This window comes from Cornus florida, unplaced genomic scaffold (assembly GCF_030987335.1).
Source record: "Cornus florida cultivar Cherokee Brave unplaced genomic scaffold, ASM3098733v1 CherokeeBrave_3.0.0_Hap2_Chr05, whole genome shotgun sequence".
Classification (NCBI taxonomy): Eukaryota; Viridiplantae; Streptophyta; class Magnoliopsida; order Cornales; family Cornaceae; genus Cornus; species Cornus florida.
In genome coordinates, this window is record NW_026775575.1 from 84,947,548 (window position 1) to 84,969,790 (window position 22,243).

Here is a 22,243-nt window from a genome sequence, read left to right on the forward strand (position 1 = left end):
TATACCAACTGAGAAAATCCAACTGATGTATAGAGTTAGATGAATTTTATCGACGAGAAAAAAATAATAGTGGTAAAGGTTATTTTGTTTATAAGAGATATTGGATACACGGGAAAGGAAATGACTAATTATATGAGTGAAAGTGAAAGTAATAAAATAGGAATTCATTTTATAAGTAATAGAAAAAAGAATTTTTTATTTTTATTTTTTTTGATGATTACAAACTTACCCAAGGGTTATAGCTAGTAGTAATTGTTTTAGTAGTAATATGTTTGATGGTTCAAGCCTCCTTGGTGGTGACTCTAGTAAAGTGGCGTGTTTTATTTGCAAAGATAAAAAAAATAAATAAATTACTAAATAAATAAATAAAAATAAAAAATCAAATCTTGCCATCAGTTCTCTTTATTTTCTCCTACTTCCAAGTAAATATATTATTATTATCATCCTTCGTACTTTCATTTTCTCTCTGTAATATTTATTTTTTATCCTTCCTTTTTCTTCTAAATTTTTAAATAATGAGTCTAATATTTTCCTCGTTTTATTTTCTTTTTCTTTTCAATTTCCAACTCAATAAGGTGAGTGGGACTCAGGCAGGAGCTATTTCTGCGAGGTCCATATTGCCACCCTATTTATTTAAGCACACATATATGTATATATGTGTATGCATCTACGCTTTGTTCCAGTACCCTTTTTTGGAGAACGAAAAAGCAGGATGTTTCACACTTGCGGCTCCAGAGAACTAGGACATGAAAATCTCCAGAACTCAATTCAAATTTACATCTTCACTTCACCATGTAAGTTTCGAAACCTTCACTATTCTCTCAACACAAGGGTTTCTCTAGGGTTTAATTTGTATAATCAACACAGCTCAGTTAAAAGACGAAATTGTTCTTTGCATTCTGTATCTCCTTCCTTAAAAATCGACCAAACCCTTGACGAGATTGTGAATTTACATACTGAGAAGCAAAACTCTAGAGTAAATAGGGTTTCTACGGGGTTTAAGCTTCAAACTCATTCTAGGCCAGTGGTTTTGCCAACACGAACTGCAATCAATGGTAAGAAGAAGAGGTATGGAGGCGTTTTGCCTTCGATTTTACGGTCGTTGGAGTCCGAAGATGACATCGAGAAAACCCTTGATTTGTATGATGGGCAGCTCAGTCCCAAAGAGCAAACTGTGATTCTCAAAGAGCAGAGGAGTTGGGAGAGGGTTTTTAGGGTTTTTAAGTGGATGAAATCACAGAAAGAGTACTTGCCCAATGTAATTCACTATAATGTTGTGCTTCGAGCTCTTGGCCGGGCTAAAAAATGGAACGAGTTAAGGCTGTGCTGGATTGAAATGGCTAAAAATGGTGTCTTGCCTACGAATAACACTTATGGTATGCTTGCTGATGTGTATGGAAAAGCGGGTCTTGTTAAAGAAGCACTCCTGTGGATTAAGCACATGAGACTAAGGGGAATGTTCCCCGATGAGGTCACGATGAATACAGCTGTTCGAGTTCTGAAGGATGCAGGGGAATATGATAGGGCAGATAAGTTTTACAAGGACTGGTGCGTTGGCAGGATTGAATTGGATGATCTTGATCTAGATTCTATGGCTGATTCTGAATCTGGGTCGTTCTCGGAACCCATTAGTTTGAAGCACTTTTTGTTGACTGAGCTTTTCAAGACAGGTGGAAGAAACCCTCCTTCGAAAATTCTGGTTTCATCGGAAATGGAGAGCTGTGTTAAGAAGCCCCGACTTACAGCTACTTATAATACTTTGATTGATTTGTATGGGAAGGCAGGTCGCTTAAAGGATGCAGCTGATGTGTTTGCTGAAATGCTAAAATCTGGAGTGGCAGTGGATACTTTTACTTTCAATACTATGATCTTCACTTGTGGAAGTCATGGGCATTTGCCAGAGGCAGAATCTTTGCTTAGTAAGATGGAAGAAAGGGGAATATCACCTGACACCAAAACTTACAACATCTTTCTATCTCTGTATGCTGACGTGGGGAACATGGATGCATCTCTTCAGTGTTACAGGAAGATAAAGGAAGTTGGTCTTTTTCCTGATGTTGTAACCTATAGGGCTGTTCTACATACATTGTGTGAGAGAAGCATGATTCAAGAAGTAGAGGCTGTGCTTAATGAAATGGACAAATCTGGTGTGCGTATTGATGAGCACTCTCTTCCTGTTGTTATTAAGATGTATGTTAATGAAGGATTGCTTGAGAGGGCAAAAATCCTTCTCGAGAAGTGCCAGTTGGATGGTAGGGTGTCATCGAGGTCATATGCAGCTATAATAGATGCATATGCTGACAAGGGACTTTGGGCTGAAGCTGAGGCTGTCTTCTACAGGAAGAGGGATTTAGGTGGACAGAAGAAGGATGTTGTGGAATATAATGTCATGATCAAAGCATATGGTAAGGCAAAGCTTTATGATAAAGCTTTCTCACTCTTCAAGAACATGAAAAATCATGGGACTTGGCCGGATGAATGTTCTTATAACTCTATCATTCAAATGTTTGCTGGGGGTGATTTAGTAGACCAAGCAATGGACCTTTTAGCTGAAATGCGAGCAGTGGGATTTAAACCCACATGTCTAACATATTCTGCTGTTATTGCAAGTTATGCTCGTTTGAGCAGGCTTTCTGATGCAGTTGATGTCTATCAAGAAATGGTAGGAGCAGAAGTAAAACCAAATGAAGTTGTTTATGGATCTTTGATTAATGGATTTTCAGAAGCTGGCAGAGTTGAAGAAGCTCTTCACTATTTCCACATCATGAAAGAATTTGGCATTTCTGCAAATCAAGTGGTTCTAACCACCCTGATTAAGGCTTATAGTAAGGTTGGGTCCTTGGAAGGAGCAAAACAACTGTATGAGAAAATGAAGGATTTGGAGGGTGGCCCTGATATCGTGGCATCAAATAGTATGCTCAATCTATATGCAGATCTTGGATTGGAGTCTGAAGCCAGATTAGTTTTTGATCATTTGAAAGAGAAGGGTTGGGCAGACGGGGTTACATTTGCAACCATGATGTATCTTTACAAGAACATGGGCATGCTTGATGAAGCCATTGATATTGCTGAGGAGATGAAAGAATCAGGTTTACTGAGGGACTGTGTTTCATTTAAAAAGGTGATGGCATGCTATGCAACAAATGGGCAGTTAGTCGAGTGCGGGGAATTGTTGCATGAAATGGCGAGTCGGAAGATTTTGCCGGATGGTGGGACATTTAAAGTACTATTTACCGTATTGAGAAAGGGAGGCATTCCAAACGAAGCAGTAACACAGCTGGAATTATGTTACAAGGAAGGTAAACCTTTTGCCAGACAAGCTGTAATAACCTGTGTCTTCTCTGTAGTGGGCTTGCATGCTTTTGCGCTTGAATCCTGTGAAATCCTCACAAAAGCTGAAGTGGGGTTTGATACCTTTCCCTACAATGTTTTAATATATGCTTACGGGGCTTCGGGAGAAATCAACCAGGCTTTGAACGTTTTCATGAAAATGCAAGATGAGGGTCTAGAACCAGACCTTGTTACTTTCATTAATCTTGTAGGTTGTTATGGAAAAGCTGGCATGGTAGAAGGTGTGAAGCGCATTTACAGCCAATTGAAATATGGCGAGATTGAGCCGAATGAATCCTTGTTCAAGGCGATCATTGATGCCTATAAAAATAACAACAGACATGACCTTGCTGAAATGGTTAACCAAGAGAAGCGATTTGCTTTTGACACACAACATTATGCTGATTCTGAAATAGAAGATGATCCTGATGAAACTTCTACAGAATTCACAGACATGGTGTAGTTGAGGGGAGACGGACACTTTTTTTGTTCTTCAGGAAACGGGGAACCCTTCCAACCTGGTTAACTTTGGCACATGGTATTGTTGAAGTAACAAGCTCCTTACGTTGTTCAATGTACATAGCATATGTGTGCAGCATTCATGTTTGTGTTTTTATGAACTGTACAACTATCAACTGATGGATACATGTGACATAGTAGTTGCAGATTTTGGTGGAAGATGTAATACATTGGTGTGGAGAATACGCCATATGTATCTTTGAAAGCATATTGTAACCATGATTTTAATTTTTAAATAAAAGTGCACCTTATGGAAATGATGTACTATGCATAATTGAAGTTAATGTGTTTGAGGCCAGCATTGAAGCAATAAGTATGATTATGTTTTGTTATGGAGGATCAAACTAATTTACAGAAATATGTGCTTTCAATGATTGTATCAAGCTGTATCCTGATAAATTAATCTCAAAGTGCATATGCTGGTATCGTTATGACGCTGAAGTATTCCATTTGGTTATTCACCTTATTGTTACTGGATAAAGAACATGGGATTTTCATGTACATCATCTTATTTCATTATTTTCTTCCATTTTGTTTGCCTGCACTTCTGTATGTTTCCGGATGTGAGGATAAAGCACTCCACAGAATTACAGAAAGGATCAGGACAATCAAACTATAGCGCGTTTTGTTTGACAAGCTTATCCTTTCCTTGGACATTTTCCTAGCTGTCTTCATTCATAAAGGACAGTATGAGTTAGAGGAGTACTTGTTGGAAATTTAACCTTTTTAAATTTTTTCTCAGGCTAACTTGGGTGTTAGGTTGCTTTCTTCTAGTCAGTGGATGGATGTCTTCCATTCCAGAGAAAATTGTAACTTCACTCTTTCTCGCACTTATCATCTCTCTGTGGGACATGTTCCCTCTTCAACTCAGAGGCTTTATAGATAGGCCTTTAATTGAGAATGCTTTTGTGGTTTAAAGGTCCCACCTTACCCTTTCGGGGGGGGGGGGTGGAACAGTAACCGAGTCTAAGGAACTCTCAGAATAGAATTTAAGTACCACAGAGAAAGCTAGCTGGATAAAAAAGAAAGGGATTGCCTGCTCGACAATGCTACCTTGGGGAGGAGACAAAACGCTTCAACAAAAATGGAAACAAGACTTGAGCATCTGCAGAAAATTCTCAGAGTGGCAACAGGATTGATCTTATCTTCTAATATGTCTTGGCAACGAAAATAGATGTGTATTGATTTTTGCTTCCTTGGTTTTTGTATTTACATTTTCCATGTCACCTTCACAAATTTGGATCAATTTTTGGAAGTCTGCCATGGCCAAGCCATTGCCAGGCTACCTAAGTGAGAGAACTGTTTAATTGAGGCAATTCTTCAGCCAGTTACAATACCAAATCCCTCATATCTGGACCCAAGGTGCTCTTTGTTCAATCCAGCTCTTCCCAGGCATCTTCCTAACCCCTCTATCTTCCATTAGCTTCCTGATCTTGACAGCATCGTTCCACCGGCTAGATGCTCTATACACGTTCGCCAGCAGAACATAACTCAAATGGTAGTCAGGTTCCAATTCAATCATTTTCTTAGCAATGCGCTCTGCATCAATAGAATTTGCATTGGTAGCGCAAGCACCAAGAAGAGCTGCCCAGAGAGATGAATTGTCCCTAAAATCCGTATTCTCTATCAAATTTTCAGCTTCGTCTATCTGCCCAGCACGGCCTAGGAGATCAACCATGCAATTGTAATGCTCAATTCCAGCTTTAATCCTATATTCTTTAGTCATTGAGACGAAATATTCACGCCCTTGATCAACCATACCTGTATGGCTGCAGGCAAAAAGAACACCTATAAAACTAATGTAATCAGGTTCAATTCCTCCTTTAACCATATCATTGAACATCCTAAGAGTTTCTCCACCTCTTCCATTCTGAGCAAACCCGCAAATCATTGAGTTCCAAGTAATCAAATTTCTAACAGGCATCTGTATGAAAATTCTATGAGCAAAATCAATACAGCCGCATTTTGCATAAAGATCAACTAAAGCCGACTCTACGATGACATCTCTCCAACCACCCTTCCTCAAATACTGGCCGTGAACCTCTTTCCCCTGTCTTACAGCTGCTAAACCTGCACAGGCACGAAGAACAGTTCCAAAGCTATAGAGATCAACCTCCTCCATCCTCCTGAAAATCTCAACAACAGTTTCAAAATCACCCTTTTGACAGTATCCCCCAAGCAATGCACACCAAGAAACTGAATTCTTTTTGGTCATTCTGTCAAAGACTTGCCGAGATTCATCAACCAAACCGCATTTCCCATACATATCCACTAGGCTGCTTTCAACGACCACATTCCCACAAATCCCAGATGTAATGACCTTAGCATGCACTTGCCTACCTTGCTTCAGCCTTCCTAAATTCCCACAAGCTGTCAAGACTGTCCCAAATGTAAACCCATCCGGTGACAAGCCAAATTTTCTCTGCATCAGATAAAAGAATCCCAAAGCTTCCTCAAACAAATCATTCCTTGTGAACGCGGAAATAACAGTCGTCCAAGAAATAGAATCTGGTTCAAGCAACTCACCAAACAACCGGTGTGCATCATCCGACACATAATTCCTCCCATACATATCAATCAGAGCACTAGCAATGACATGATTCGATTCAAACCCACGCCTAAAAACAACTCCATGAAATCCACGGCCGAGATTTAATTCCCCAAGGTCCGAACAAGCCTTGATCACTGCAGATAGAGTGAAGGCATTTGGCTCAACCCCACAATCTATCATTTCCCAAAACAAATCAAGCGAATTCCTGGGTCTTCCCAAACGAACATAACCCGATATCATCGAAGTCCAAGATATAACATCTTTAGAAAAAAGACCATCAAACACTCTCCTCGTCTCCGAATAATTCATACCCAGTTTGAAGTAAACAGCAAGTAAACTGTTACCCACAAATCGGTCGGTCTCGAGACCAGATTTGACGACATGGGAATGAATTTGGAGTCCATGGTTAAAAGATTGAACTTTGATGCACGTTTGTAATAGAGAAGCATATATGATAGGTTTTACGGAGATTTCACCAGAATCTATGGAGTTCAGGAGCCGGAGAGCTTCGGATAGGAAGCCGGATTTGCAGTATTCGAGGATTTGGGATTGTTTGGCTGATGGGAAGTGAGGTATAAAAGAGCTGTAATGGCGTCTACACAAAATCTTCATAAAAATTTACAAGAGTAATGCATAAGTAATTTTGAAAATATAACGGTTCGGTATATGATGGCTTAGGGCGAGTTCAGAGTTCTGTTTGAGGCTAGAGTTTTGAATTCGCAAAAAGATGATTCACAACAACTTCAACCAAGCAAGAATGTTCCAGATCCAGCTTACGTAGAGTCTGAAACCCGCCTGGAAGCCCATTTCCACTCATATGGCTCTTTTGAGGATGACGACGATAATGGCCATGATGATGGATCATTGCGCTTAGTCTGGGTTTTAAACTTCCTATCCTTGTAGATTTTGTAGTTTGCAGTTGCAGAGAGAGAGAGAGAGAGAGAGAGAGACTAGGGCAATTGGGAGGCCGAAATGATTTGCCCTAAAAATGGATTTGCAGAGTTGAGAACGAGAATAGAGATGGAGGGTTTGGGAGGCTGAAATGATTTGCCCTAAAAATTTTTTTTTATTGTTACCCCATCTACAGTTAAAAAAAATGGGCCTAGAATAACATAGAACATCAAATTTTTGTTCCGTTCCAGCTTTGGGCCAAATAATAGATTTGTTTTGAAAGTGTTATGTTGAAAATAAAACAAATCGGCTAAACATGTTTTGTTATCAGAATGGTATACTGTAACGGGCATAAAGCATTACAAAACACATAAGAACACTACCCAAACAGGCCTTCAGTACCCGCATTATTGTAATGTTGGTTTTACTACAATCATCTTGAGAAACATGAAAATGACTAAGCTATTTGAGTATTCCAAATAAATACTCTATACTTATCTTTTAAACCCATTAAAAAAATTATGGATATCTCCTTTGTTCCCTAGGGTTAAACAACTTAAACACCACCTATGGGACAAGAAGACGACCTCAAGATAAGTCACAAGTCTCAACTCGAAGGTAAACACAAAAAACTGAGGTCAAAACGGACAAAATAAAAGGTTAGGGGTAAAATGGTCATTTTACCCATAAGTGACCATTTTACCCATAAGTGCTCGAGCACCGTTTAGTGTGCTCGAGCCTTATTCTATACTTAGCCAAATTTTGACTCAAAAAAAGTTCTTAAGCGTCTTTTTTTCCAACATTTAGAATATTTTTGCCAATTTTTAACATAGTACTTCATCCCTATCAAAGTGTGCTCGAGCACTATCAAAGTCAATTGCTCACAACCATGCAATCAATATACATATAAAAATCCCTAAAGTTTAGAACAATTAAACTATGGATCAAAAATTCTTGAGCAAAAAAATTATATATATTTAAAATATGTTATTATATTTTATGTTAAAGTGAGTTATTTTATGCTCCGTTCGGTAGGAAGGAAAAAAATTGAATGAAAGGGAGAGAAGAAATGATGATTGAGACATCTCTAGAGAAGAGATTAAACGTTTTCCTCTTTTTGTTAGGTTAGATAAAAGAGAATGGAAAAAATTGACAATTTAATTTGATCATAAAAGAAAAGATAAATTTTTAAGTTGTTTTTACCATTAAACTCATCCCGTACTTTATTTATGAGATTTATTAAATATTTACGAAATATGATCTAGTAATTTAAAACTTCTATGATAAGTTCACTTGTTTCTCTCTTATCTTCCAGAAAAAAGAAAAATTGTTAATATTTAATTTATCTAATAATTATGAAAGATAATATTTTAAATTTTTTATAACAATTTTGCCTCTCTTTCTTTCTCTTTCATATATTTAAAGGGATCAAAATGTGTAAACAAAGAAAGATAACTCATTTACCCTCTTCTCCTTTTTTCCTCTTGATTTTTTCTCTCTCAAGAAGTTATTTCTTCCTTCCTTCACATCTTCCCTCCTCTTTCTACCAAAAGGACCACTAGGCGACAAGAGGAAAGAGTGTGATGATGTATCTATGCTAAATTATAGATTGAAAATGCAATTTATAATGAAATATTACATATAAAAAAATTGACTTGATAATATATGTAAAGATGGATTTATTAATTCAAACCTATTTTAAGAATTTAACCATGTATTAAGATTAGTGTCACTTTACTAATTCAAATTAAAGTCAAAACCTTAACATGTTCGGTAGGAAGAAAAGAAGACACAAAATGAGGTCAAGTGTGATAGATGTGTCGTACCTGTCATAATAGCCAAAATGGGTCTATCAAACATTTAATGTCACACGCTGATTTATGTTCAACAAAAGTAGCCTACATGCGATACTAATTTAGGCCCTGTTTAATGTCCTATTACTTGCGCAAGTTTGTGGCTTTACATGTATATCCACCTCAAGCGGTTGGGGAGTTGTGATCCCCCAGTTGTCCTCAATATATTGGTCTGTCCATTACGATAGTTTCAATCATTTTCTTTCTTGGTGTAGAACGTAGATGGATCAAGAAAAATAAATAAATAAATGAGTCCCATTGCTAAATTCTAAGACTAATCAACAGTTAAGGTGCTTATTATCCACTTCAATTTTTGGAAGAGTCATGCCATTCCAATCGAAGTCCGCCAAGCATACACGCAGGAGTGTGTAGGGGTCACTTCGACTGTGATGTTGCGCAGATACCGTCCTTTTCGAAAACGAGGCTTTTAAAAAAAATTACAATCCGTTTTTTTTAGTCCGATATTATTCGATAGTCAAATTGATGGAGTGTTTAACTTTATAAATAAATGTGTCTGTATTCGAATTCACCTTTCTCTTATTTTTAAATCTAATACGACATGATTTTTTTTTTTTTTCAACAGATAACATTTTTGCCCTTCATTTGTATAAAAATTAGGAGTGACAATTCATATTTGTGGGTCATAATTATATTTGTTAATCTATTTAATAACTTATTTATCAAAATTAATATTATATTATTTAAAATATTTAATCAAACGATAAATACTACAAAAAATATATATATACACACATTAGCTAAGGAGTGAAGGTATATTTTTGTTATAATTTATGTTAAAATAATAGGATCTAAACTAGTAACAAGTTATACAATATTAATACAATTATGAAACTTTTAGTTAAACTGATATAAATGGGTTACACACGTTGAACCTATCAATCCTAACACAACACGATTAACTAAACAGGTTAATTGTGTCAATCCGTTTATAACCCAAATTAAATTAAGGTAAATCTAAATTTGTTTATACCATGTCAAGTCATGTTGATGGGTCGTGTCGAATTTTGTCACTCCTAATGAAAACGCTATCATTTCCTTATAAGAAAATCGGGATATTATTGACTTTAACATTCAGAATCACATTTTCGTAATTAAAAAATAAGTTTAATGAATATCAAAGTAATAATTAGGATTAAGTGCGCACACACAAAAAAAAAAAAAAAAAAAAAAAAAACCCTTGATATATAGGTTTTGTGCAGAAATAGTCCATACTTTTTGAAAATGTGCATTTCAGTTCATAAAATTCAAAAAAAAGTGCAAATAAGCCCCTCTGACCACTTTTTAGTCAAAATTGACATAGAATAAATTCAAAAACTCTATTCCAAAACCCTATTTTGCGGAGATATGGGGTTGAATTGAATGAACAGATTAAACATAGTGGTGGTGGTGGCCGAGCGTAGGAAAGAAGGGTAGAATAGGAAAAAAAAAAAAAAAAGAAGGCAAAATAGGGTTTTTGATTTTATTTTATGTCAATTTTGACCAAAAAGTGGTCAGAGGGTTTTATTTGCACATTTTTTGAATTTTATGGACTGAAATGCACCTTTTCAAAAAGTAAGTACTATTTCTATACAAACCCTATATATTAAGGGGTTTTTTTTGCACTTAACCCAGAAATTTATATTAGAGATGGTATTAATGTCTTTTCATGTGAACAAGGAAGTAATTGCACCAAATTAATGATATATGATGGTTTTATACCACACATGAACTGTTTTGTATTATATAAATAGTTGAAGGGAGTTTTTTACACTTAACCCTAATAATTATTGAAGAGCCTAATTTGTCTAAATATCTCGAAAAATCAGTATAATTTATTCTTATTTCAAGAGAAGCACCCAGGGAGGTAATTTTGTTGCAATTATTGATTACAAGTACTTAATGGCTAAGGCAAGCATATATGAATAAATGAAGGGGTATGGTTCAATAGTGTGACAAGTGAGGTCGGTAATGGGCCTCAATGTCTCACCTTCACAAGTAAATATCATTCATTCAATGGTCTGAACCCTGAGTCCTGACCACAACCAGCCCGCCAGACCATCATCAACTCCCAACCAACATTTTCATTCTCCCCCACTACGTTTAAAAGTCAAACGCACATCATCGGTCCAGGTGTACGGCCCAGATCTCATCACCATCACCACCAAAGCAGTTGCAATGTGTAACCCCCCAACGGTGTGAAACCGACCCGAAAGTTAAAATAAAACATCGAACGGGTCATCTAATCCAACGGTTCACTCTCAACAGACATGCTCGACCTTTAAACCACTCTCCCTCCTATTTATTACCGCCTAACTACAACATTCTCAACTTGAAAAACCACTCTCACAACGTAATGGTTTGCTTCTGTTTTCTGGTTGATCAGACGAGGAAGGTGAGGAGGAGCAAACCGGCGGCCGGAATCTGCTCGAGGTGCGGTGGTGGAGCTTCCGTCGCCGAGATGAAGACCGCCACCAGGTTCTGCTACGTGCCCTTTTACTGGAAGTCGTGGAGAGCTATTATGTGTACTTTTTGTGGAGCAATTATTAGGTCTTATGGTTAACTACTTTGGGACGATCAGATCGGAGTCCGATTTGGTTCTCTGTTTTCGACTAGGTTGTGAGTCGTGTGACTCGGGCGTTGCTATATTGTGGTTGTAATACTAATAAAAAATGTATTGCTTCAATTTTTGTAACCTTCTTGGGCTAATTTGATGTAAAGATATGCTAATTGCTACATTTTGCTGTCTATTTGGCTATTATATATACATATATATATTCTATTTCTTAGTCCACTCTGTTTAACTTTGCTGATAGATAGTTTTGGTACTTGTAATTAAAGAAATTAAACGGACAAAAAATGTAAAATGCCAAAGAATAAAGTGCTAGTTTTGTTTTAATTCTATTAAAACAGTTTTCACAGTCTGTTAGATTTGGAATTGGTACGAGCTTTTACCACATTAAATTTGAAATTGAAAAAATTTAGTTCAAAATTTAAATTAAAATTTTTTTAAAAAAAATTTCCAATATAGTATTAAATACTCCCAAACATGACTCAACAGAAATTAGAATTAAGGAAAGATTATCATTTGAAGTGAATCTTTTATTAAAACATATTCTTCCCAAAACTATCAACAGAACAAAATTTTGAGCTATATGTGTATATGTATTCTTTTTAGGCAATAGGGGCTTTAATATTAATTATTTAAATTCCTAAACATATATATATATATATATATATATATATATATATATATATATATTAAGGGAAACAATGCCATTGGCCTAATATAACCTTTCTGTTCTTGAAAAAAGATCAATGGGTGTATGACCTAGTAATACTTTCTTCTGTTCCAAAGTAGTTATTCAAGTCCTCAAATGAACAAAAGTGTGGTCGGTGTATAAATGTGTTTATTGTGTTAAAAAAAATAATAATAAAAAAATCCTCTAAAAAAGAGGAGGAGAGGGATTCGAGCAACACCGAACAAAAATGACTTCCAAACCTTCCCTTTGAGTAGCACATGTCATGCCACCTAAGCCAGTGGCCGGCTTCCTAATAAAGAAAAGTGGAGTATTACTTGAAGAAAACATTAAGGCATGTTTGATTCACTTATAAGATCAGTCCTTAAGAGTTTTTAAAATAGAGCTTTTTTTTTTGAGTTTTTATAAAACAGCTCTTAGAAATTGTCAGCAAATGAGCTTTTTGTACTGATTTTTAGTTTTCAGAAAGCAAGAAATCTGTTCATAACAAACTAAACCAAACATGCCCTAATATTTTATTTTCAATTTTCTGATAAGTTTGCATTAATTCAACTTAGAAAATTGTAAACATATACCTACTACGGAGTACTATCTTTTCTTCCTCGTGTTATCTAATTTTGGCAATGAAAATAGAAACATATGCATTGTGAATTTGTGAGGAGAATTAAAAACTAGTTAAAACACACATGGGTTGAGACTTGTGAATCGAACACCTAACCACCTCGTATATAATTGAAATTATTAATGAGTGTCAGTAGTTAGGTTGAATGATGAGGGTGGCGGTTCACATGTTGCAGATATGCCTTTGTCATGCATGAAACTGAATTAGTACTGTATTGTTGTTGTATATAATTAATGTGAAAAAAAATGACAGAACCTTATATAGCATTAAAGAGAGTTTGGCACAAGTGTACCAGCAAAAAGAACAGTCACCTTCCCTTCGCTAGCTTCTGACAATTAATTATACAGCTATTTTCATTGAATTGTGTTGGTGGGGGTAGGTCCTGGTTATGTTATAAAAATTCATCCGTTTTAAGGTATGGGTTGAGAGCATGAAGTAATGGACTTCCATTTCTTGTATAATTTATAAAGTTCATCTTCTTGTGAGATGGAGTATTTAATGCCAAGTAATAGAATCATTTATGGTTTGACCACAAATGGAAGTCTATTATTTGTTTGGAGCGCTGAATTTTCATTTATTCTGCATAGTTTATGTTGAAGCGAAATTTTGTAGTCCTATTTTGCATTAGTTCTCGATGATCAAGTCTATTTTCGGGATCTATACATTATCATTTAAAGATGCATTTTAATGACTTGGTGGTAACGGAGGCTTGGCATTGGCAGGGTGCTGGCTGGGTACCCTCGACGATTAAGTCTATTTTCGGGATCTGTACATTATGTATGGTGATATTTAAGAAAATATCTTTATTTAAACTTGTTTTGATTACTCCTTTTTTTACCTTATCAGTTTGGTTTAGTGAAGTGTTGATTATTTGATCATACTAAAAAAAATTAAAAAATACTAGGCTCAGAGATTTATATCTTGATTTGGTAATTCTGAAATTGATATTGAATCCTAGTTTGTGTCTTTAGCACTATAGCATACATCATTTTATGTTTTTATTTATTTATTTTTCAAACAATAAAATTAATTTTATTCATCCAAAAAACGAGTCTACATCAATTATTGGCTAGGCCGTCCTTTTATTTACTGAAAAATTGTCCCTACCATAATCAAAGTCGAAATAAATTTATAAAGGTAAGAGTTGTCAGGCCAATTAAAATGTTTACCCAACCTTCCTTCAAACCATTAGTACAGCTGAAGCATTGATATCTTAATGAATGACAATCGGAACAATGTACCAAAGAGGTTAGATCTATGAGCATTGATATCTTGTATGACAACCACACTAACATACTTCTACGACCACAACAACAGAATGCTCCCCACTGAAGCCCGTGAGTCCGTGAGCCGAGGCAAATTTCAGTCTCAGAACAGCCGCTTCGAAAAATATCAGAAGTTTATCTCTGAGTCATTTCTCTCCAAAATGTCGTAGTTTTGTATAGTCTGATTATGTGAAAGATTTTTAAGAAAATTTAATTATATGAAACTTTAAAATTATTGAATTTTAGAAAAAACTCAGTTTCCTGATCTGTTTTAACTTTCTTATTAGTTTTAGATTTTACAAAAAATAATTTCTGTAGGACAAATTATTTGGGTCTATATATATATCAACTCTAATTAGATTTTAAGGAGTGGTAAAAATAAAGAGAAGAAGAAAGAGAGAATCATCATACGTGTTGTGTAATTGATTAATTTATGCCAATACAAGAGTGATCAATTGAGAAAAAATATTCCATTATAATTCTTCATCTTCTTCATAGTAAATTTGATCGGTGTGTTTCATGAATGTAACATTAAGATTTGGGTGAATCATGTATATTTTGTGTTCTTGTGTATGATTTTTTTTATTCTTTGTGATTGTTTGTGATTATTCCTTGAACAACATTGTTATTTGCGTTTTTGCCATATCAACTGGTATCAAATCCGGTTGATTGTGTCGAACAACTCCAACAACTAGTATCAGAGCCTTTGGTCGAGAACCTAGGGCACAGAAGGTGTTTGACAAAATTTCGAAAATCTTTCGATCATATCTGTCCATTCGAGTGGAAGTAATGGTATCAGAAGATAAGACATCCACATCTATGATCGAGAAGTTCGATGGTACAAACTTCGGTTTCTGGAAGATGCAAATTGAAAACCTCTTGTTTCAAAAAAACCTGTATTAATCTTTGGGAGAGAAGCCAGAGGAACAAAGAATGCAAAATGGGAATTACTTGATAGGAAGGCTCTTGGCACCTTTAGATTGACGTCGTCAAAATCAGTCGCCTTTAATATCAAGAACGAGAAGATGACGAAGTCTTTTATGGCAGTCCTTGTTAGTGTGTATGAACAGCCTTTTGCTGCGAACAAGGTGCACTTGATCAAGAAGTTGTTCAACATGAAGATGGTCGAAGGTGGTAAGTTTAACGAACATCTAAATGCGTTTAACGATATAGTTAGGCAATTATAGTCTGTTGATATCAACATTAAAGGGCACTGCTAATTCTAAGACAGTTACTCGAGAGTTAGAGTGGAATAGTTATAACGATCAGTAGCTCTGCAGGGAAGACCAGGTTGAAGTTTGATGAAGTTGTGAGCAAGATTCTGATTGAAGAAATCAGAAGGCAAACAACAAGGGTTTCCACTAGTGGTTCGGCATTAAATGTTTAAAGCAGAGGTAATAGTTCAAACAAGAAGAAGGGCAACGGTAATATAAACAGAGGCAGATTTAAGTCAAGGAATGGAAGGACATAGTCTCAAAATTTCAGAAATTTCCCAGATCTCAATGATGTTGAGTGTTGGAATTGTGGAAAGAAGGGACATTATCGTGTTGATTGCAGACTTCCAAAGAAGAGAACCGAAAGAAAACTGAAGCAAACATTGTCTCAGAAGAATCAGATGATGCATTGATATGCTCTTTAGAGAGCAAGGCGAAGTCATGGGTTTTAGTTTCCGGCGCATCGTTTCATGGCACCTTGTAATACCCCTGATTTTAAAAGGATAGTCTCGGTATTTTTTAAAAAAAAAAATTATTTTAATTACATTTAATTATTTAGTTGATTTCTTGGCTAATTGTTTACTTGTTTAATTGATTTAATTATTTGTTAAATGTGTTAATTGATTTAATTATTTAAATGAAATTGTGTGTGATGATATGTATTTATTTAGGAATTTAATTGTTTTATTTTATTTTTATTTTAATATTTTTAGGAATTGGATATGGATAGTAGTAATGGACCAACTAATTGGGCTCCATGGACTACTTGGATAAGGGGTTTAATGGGTACGGATAATTACCCATGTATATGTATATTTAATAAATAAATAAATATATATATATATATAAGGAAAGTCATATATATTTATATATTACATATAAAAAGGATTACACATAGATTATACGTACCATATATTTTAGTTACCTTTTTAGTATTTAGATTTTATTTTATTTTTTATTATTAGTTTGGCTTGGATTGGGAAAAGGATTAGTGTTATTTTATTTGACTATAAATATATAATTATAGGGTTGTGAAAGAGGTTAGAAAATATATTACGTACTATATTTTAGAGAGAGAAAGAAGGAAGAGGAAGGAAGAGAAAAGGAAGAAGGAGGTTAGGGTTTTTATCTAATCCCTAAAGGCAAGTTTTAATTCTTCTCTTCTCCTTTGATTCGTACTCTATGCATGCTAGATTAATTATAAGTTCTTTGAATAAATTAAATTAGAATTATTTTATTCTATTTTTACATGAATTGTTGCTAGTACGGATAGTTTAATAGTTAATGGATGAAAAAAATATATATATATAATAAAATAGGTTCATGATGTACACGCCGAACGAGGAAAGTATTTTATATAAATCAACATAAACCAAATTGTGTACATGTACGGAATTGATTCTTCACACATTTAGCACGCCGAACGAGGAAGGAATAAGGCACCAGTTTGTGTAATTTAAATTTAAATTTTATTTGTTTGTTATTTGTTTTTTTTTTTTTTTTTTTTTTTTCATAGAGATAGCACGCCGAACGAGGCGAGATTGAGTTTGGCGTGAAATCAGTTTCATTATTTTGGGGTTTTTAGTTAAATAATGATTAAAATAATGATGGATGTCATGATTGTGTTTTAATGATTGGAGTCATGATTTTGTTTTAATGATTGAAACAATGATTATTATAAAGTAAAGTAATGATTGAAAGAATAATTGTTATTATGATTTATTAAGGATTGGGTTGCATGATTTAGAGTACTCATGCCAAGTGTGAAATTTAATTTAAAGGTTAAATTAATTAAATAGGGTTGGATTAAATTATTTAAATAAATTATTTGGGTTTAAATGAGTTTAATCAAATTGTGGAGGAGTGCAATTAATTGAAAAACATGTTAATTTTTATGAGGTAAATTAATTGCATGATACTTAGAATTGTTATTTTTGCTCAATTAAACGTAAGTGATGTACATATGATTACATCATATTTATTTGAATTCTTAGATGTAAATATTATTTACATTGTCATTGGATTTGAAACTTTTATTTGATTATGGTATAGATTAATGCACCATTATGGGATGGGGGCATATTAGGGACGGATTAACTTACGAGTTAAGTCCTACCTATTTTTAATAAGGGAACGGATTAACCATAGTGTTAAGTCCTACTTATTCGTGTCAGGTCAACGGAATAGTTGGATGACATAGTATTGAAATAATAATTGGATAGTTTATTTTTGATGGTTGGATAGGACGGATTTTAAATATATAATTATACACCATGATATGAGCTTGAGTCTCAGGATCAGTGGTTAGGGTGCGTATATTGCCAGGGATGTGTAGCTAGATATAGCGTAGTTGTGTACCCTGGTAGGTCTAGGTACTCATGCCCATTATATGTGCGTTTTGCATGTTGCCTACTATTCAGGTTGAGACAACTCTATAGTCTAGTGAGGTTCCTTTAGTGTGTGTATATATCTATATACGGACTATTTAGTTATTGTTGAATTAATTAGGATGTGTACGTGTATCGGGTCTCTGTTTGGGATGTAGTAGATTAGAACTTGTATGTGGGCCTGACCCACCATTATTTTTCAGGTGTTCGTCAGTTCCAGTCTTAGAGATTGTTCGTGCCGAGCAGAGACAGCCATTCATTCTTCCGACTCTACGTAGGACTCTTCTTCATTAGTAACTTATTATTTTTTTCGATTCAGTTATGTCAGTTAGGATATTATTAGGGGTCCACAGTATGGATTCCCGAGTTGTAGTTTAATTAATTACTGGTATCAGAAGATTGGAGGATTTTATTATGGAATTTTAATCACTATTTATTTGAGGATTTTTAAATAAGAATTTATTATTTAGTTTTCTTTTCAGCTTATCTGTTTATTTTTAATTCATCTTGTATTCCAATGCTTGTTTAAATATTAATTGTTTGATATCCCTTGTATTCTGTGCTCGGACTTGATCACCCGTGGCTCTAGAATCGAGGGGTATCACAGTTGGTATCAGAGCACTCCAGGTTCAAGTGTCTCTAGGGATCTATCGTTTTAAGACTTCCGCGTAGCGTATTCTTTTATTTAGAGCCTAAGATTAGGATTCGTTGTATTCTTTACGGTTCGGTTAAATCGTACTAATGTCTGTCTTTCTATGTTAACAGAATGGTTAACGCTAGAAGAAGACGGGACAATCAGAGAAACAGGCAACGAAGGGAGGCGGCTCATAGGCAGCGTCAGGAGGATGAGGGTCAGTTCTATGAGGAGCATGAGGAAGTTCAGCAGACTCGGGATCAGGGAGGAGATCCAGAGTTTCCTCCTCACATCAATGACCTTATTGCTCGGGCTATAGAAGCAGGGGTAACCGCTGCACTTCGGAATCAGCCTCAAGTACAGCCGGCACCGTTACCGGCACCGGTTGTTCGGATTGATTCTTGGGAGAAGGCTAGGAGTTCTTTCACAAAGGGGAGCCCACCTGAGTTCACAGGCTCCACCGATGCGAGAGCAGCTCATCAGTGGAAACAGGACATCGAGCGACATCTTTGCTTGGTTCAGTGCACGGAGGTTCAGAAGCAGATGCTTGCTACTTTCAAGCTAGTTGGGGATGCACTACAGTGGTGGGAGTCAGTTACCACCGCAGCGGAGAGGATGGCATTGACTTACGATCAGTTCAGTGCACGCTTTGATGAAAAGTATTTCCCTTATGCAATCAGGGCAGCCATGAAGACTGAGTTTCTTAATCTGCAGCAGGGGAACATGACAGTAGCGGAGTATGAGCAGCAGTTCACACGCTTGTCTCTCTTTGCACCGGAGGAGGTGGATACAGAGGAGAAGAAGCGCAACAGTTTCGTCAAGGGACTGATGTGGTCTATCAAGAGAGCTATTACGGGTAGTCCAGCCTATACTACTTATGCTCAGGTGGTAGACGCCGCTCTACAGCAGTATCAGTTGACCGTGGATTTTAGACAGGCCAAGGGTGAGAAGCGGGGTGATCGAGACTCTACTAATCAGTCAGCTGAGAAAGGGAATGGGAACGGACACCGACAGAATGACAAGGGCAAATTCCAGGGACATCAGCCTTGGAAGAAGCACAAGGGTGGTTCAGATGCTCAGCAGAATGGGGCACCTATTCAGAGGCAGCAGAATGGGGGACCACAGGCAGGACAGGGTCAGCCACAGGCTAACCGACAGAGGAGGCCATTTGGTACTTTCCAGGGTAGTTGCTATACTTGTGGAGAGTATGGTCACACTTCCAGGCAGTGTCCTACAGTAAGACAGGGACAGAGACAGGGACAACATGTGCAGCAGGGGCAGAGGGCACCAGTGCCTTTACCAGCTCCACAGGTTCCACGGATTCAGGGACAGACATATCCAGCTTTACCAGCGCCACCGCAGCCTCAGGGACAGGCATCGCAGCAGTTACATTATGGCAGGGTGTACAACCTCATGCCACAGGATGTTCGGGCACCTCAGGCTATTGAGGGTAAGTTTCCTATTCATGGTTTACATGGACGTGTTTTATTTGATACGGGGTGCTACACACTCATTTGTAGCTAGGACTTTTGTTGCTTTATCTGGGATGAGGACGAGGGTATGCACTAAACCTCAAGGTATTTCTACACCATTGGGCGATACAGCCATTTTACATGAGAGTGATGGGCCTGTGACACTAGATATTGGTAGACTCAGATTTCTAGCCAATCTATTGGTCCTGGACATGCACACTTATGACGTGATACTTGGGATGGATTGGTTATCGCATTACCATGCCCAAGTTAATTGTTATGATAGATCAGTTATTTTCACTATACCTGGTCAGGACATGTACGTCGTCGCTATGCCGCGTTCTAAGGGGATCACTAGCACCCATTTGTTTCATATGGAGGAGGAAACGGATGAGGGGACTACTGTATTATTGGATAGCATACCAATTGTACAGGATTACCCGGATGTATTTCAGGAGATTCCAGGGTTGCCGCCTAGTCGCGAGATCGACTTTGTGATAGACTTAGCTCCAGGCACTACGCCTATTGCTAGGGCACCATATAGGATGGCACCAGTGGAGATGCGCGAGCTGAGGGATCAGATTCAGCAGCTACTCAGCCAGGGTTTCATTCGCAGGAGTACTTCACCCTGGGGAGCACCGGTTTTATTTGTGAAGAAGAATGATGGTTCGCTCCGCTTGTGTATAGATTACAGGGAGTTGAACAAGGTTACTATTCGTAACAAGTATCCTTTGCCCAGGATTGATGACTTGTTTGATCAGTTGAAGGGAGCTACTTATTTCTCTAAGATTGATCTGCGGTCTGGATATCATCAACTTCGGGTTCGGGAGCAGGATGTCCCGAGGACAGCGTTTCTCACTAGATATGGATCTTATGAGTTTCGGGTGATGCCGTTCGGGTTGACTAATGCACCAGCGGTTTTCATGGATTTAATGAATAGAGTCTTCAGAGCTTACTTGGATCAATTTGTCATTGTCTTCATAGATGACATTTTGATTTACTCGAGGTCAGAGGACGATCATGCTAGACATCTTCGGATAGTCTTACAGACGCTTCGTGAGCATCAGTTGTATGCCAAGTTTGAGAAGTGTGAATTTTGGCAGCGGGAAGTGAAATTTCTGGGTCACGTGGTGTCAGAAAGGGGAATAGCGGTGGATCCAGCCAAGGTTTCAGCGGTGGTTGAGTGGGGACAGCCTACATCACCTACCGAGATTCGGAGTTTTCTCGGTTTGGCAGGTTATTATAGAAGGTTCATCCAGGGGTTCTCAAAGATAGCGGGACCATTCACTCATCTGACTAAGAAGGGTGTACGGTTCGTGTGGGATGAACATTGTCAAAAAGCTTTTGATGAACTGAAGACTAAGTTGACTTCTGCACCGGTTTTGTCTACCCCACAGAGCGGGATTGAGTATCTTGTCTACACAGATGCTTCTTTGCAGGGTCTGGGATGTGTCTTGATGCAGGAGGAGCGACCAATTTCGTATGGATCTCGGAAACTTAAGCCTCATGAGCTTAATTATCCAACACATGATTTGGAGTTGGCAGCGGTGGTCTTTGCCTTACGTATTTGGAGGCATTATCTGTTGGGTGAATCCTTCAGATTATTTAGTGATCACAAGAGTCTGCAGTACTTGTTCACTCAGCGAGAGCTGAATATGAGACAGCGCCGATGGTTGGAGTTTGTGAAAGACTATCATTTCTCTATCCAGTATCATCCAGGGAAAGCGAATGTGGTGGCAGATGCACTCAGTCGTCGACCTGTTGGTAGTCTTTCCACTATGTTCATTACTGAGTGGAATGCGTTGAAGAGGGTGGATGAATTGTCGGATACTTTCTTGGCTTGCATGGTAGTTACACCTTCTATCATTCACAAAGTTTTGAAGGCACAACTCACGGATCAGCAGTGCATTGATAAAGTTGCAGAGATAGCTTCCGGAGAGGTTCCATTCTACTATGTTGGGGCTGATGGAGGTTTGAGGTACAAGGGACGGTTAGTGGTACCTTCTGCTGATGAGTTGAGGAAGGATGTGATGACTGAGACTCGCCACTCTGAGTTTTCGGTTCATCCTGGAGGTGACAAAATGTATCAGGATATGAAGCGGCAGTTTTGGTGGGCAGGTATGAAGAGGGACATTGCTCTATTTGTCTCACGATGTAGTACTTGTCAGATGGTCAAGATTGATCATCAGAGGCCGCCAGGAGCTCTACAGCCACTGCCGATACCGGAGTGGAAATGGGAGAGCATTTC

At 37.1% G+C, this 22,243-nt stretch overlaps 3 protein-coding genes across 3 annotated transcripts; 2 read left to right on the forward strand and 1 right to left on the reverse strand.

Moving 5' to 3' along the window:
- The first annotated feature begins 640 nt into the window (after positions 1-640).
- Positions 641-4,147, forward strand: LOC132307280 (pentatricopeptide repeat-containing protein At1g73710). Its single transcript, XM_059804997.1, has one exon. The coding sequence runs from the start codon at positions 656-658 to the stop codon at positions 3,791-3,793; it is 3,138 nt and encodes a 1,045-aa protein (XP_059660980.1). The 5' UTR covers positions 641-655; the 3' UTR covers positions 3,794-4,147.
- A 214-nt stretch (positions 4,148-4,361) lies between these two features.
- LOC132307281 (pentatricopeptide repeat-containing protein At1g03540) lies at positions 4,362-7,471 on the reverse strand. The gene has a single exon (XM_059804998.1). The coding sequence runs from the start codon at positions 7,010-7,012 to the stop codon at positions 5,195-5,197; it is 1,818 nt and encodes a 605-aa protein (XP_059660981.1). The 5' UTR covers positions 7,013-7,471; the 3' UTR covers positions 4,362-5,194.
- A 3,983-nt stretch (positions 7,472-11,454) lies between these two features.
- Positions 11,455-11,879, forward strand: LOC132310278 (uncharacterized). The gene has a single exon (XM_059808468.1). The coding sequence runs from the start codon at positions 11,498-11,500 to the stop codon at positions 11,702-11,704; it is 207 nt and encodes a 68-aa protein (XP_059664451.1). The 5' UTR covers positions 11,455-11,497; the 3' UTR covers positions 11,705-11,879.
- The last annotated feature ends 10,364 nt before the right edge of the window (positions 11,880-22,243 follow it).

Coding starts and splice junctions, on each gene's coding strand:
- LOC132307280 (XM_059804997.1), top strand. CDS start 656: ATGTGTATGCATCTACGCTTTGTTCCAGTACCCTTTTTTGGAGAACGA.
- LOC132307281 (XM_059804998.1), bottom strand. CDS start 7,012: ATGAAGATTTTGTGTAGACGCCATTACAGCTCTTTTATACCTCACTTC.
- LOC132310278 (XM_059808468.1), top strand. CDS start 11,498: ATGGTTTGCTTCTGTTTTCTGGTTGATCAGACGAGGAAGGTGAGGAGG.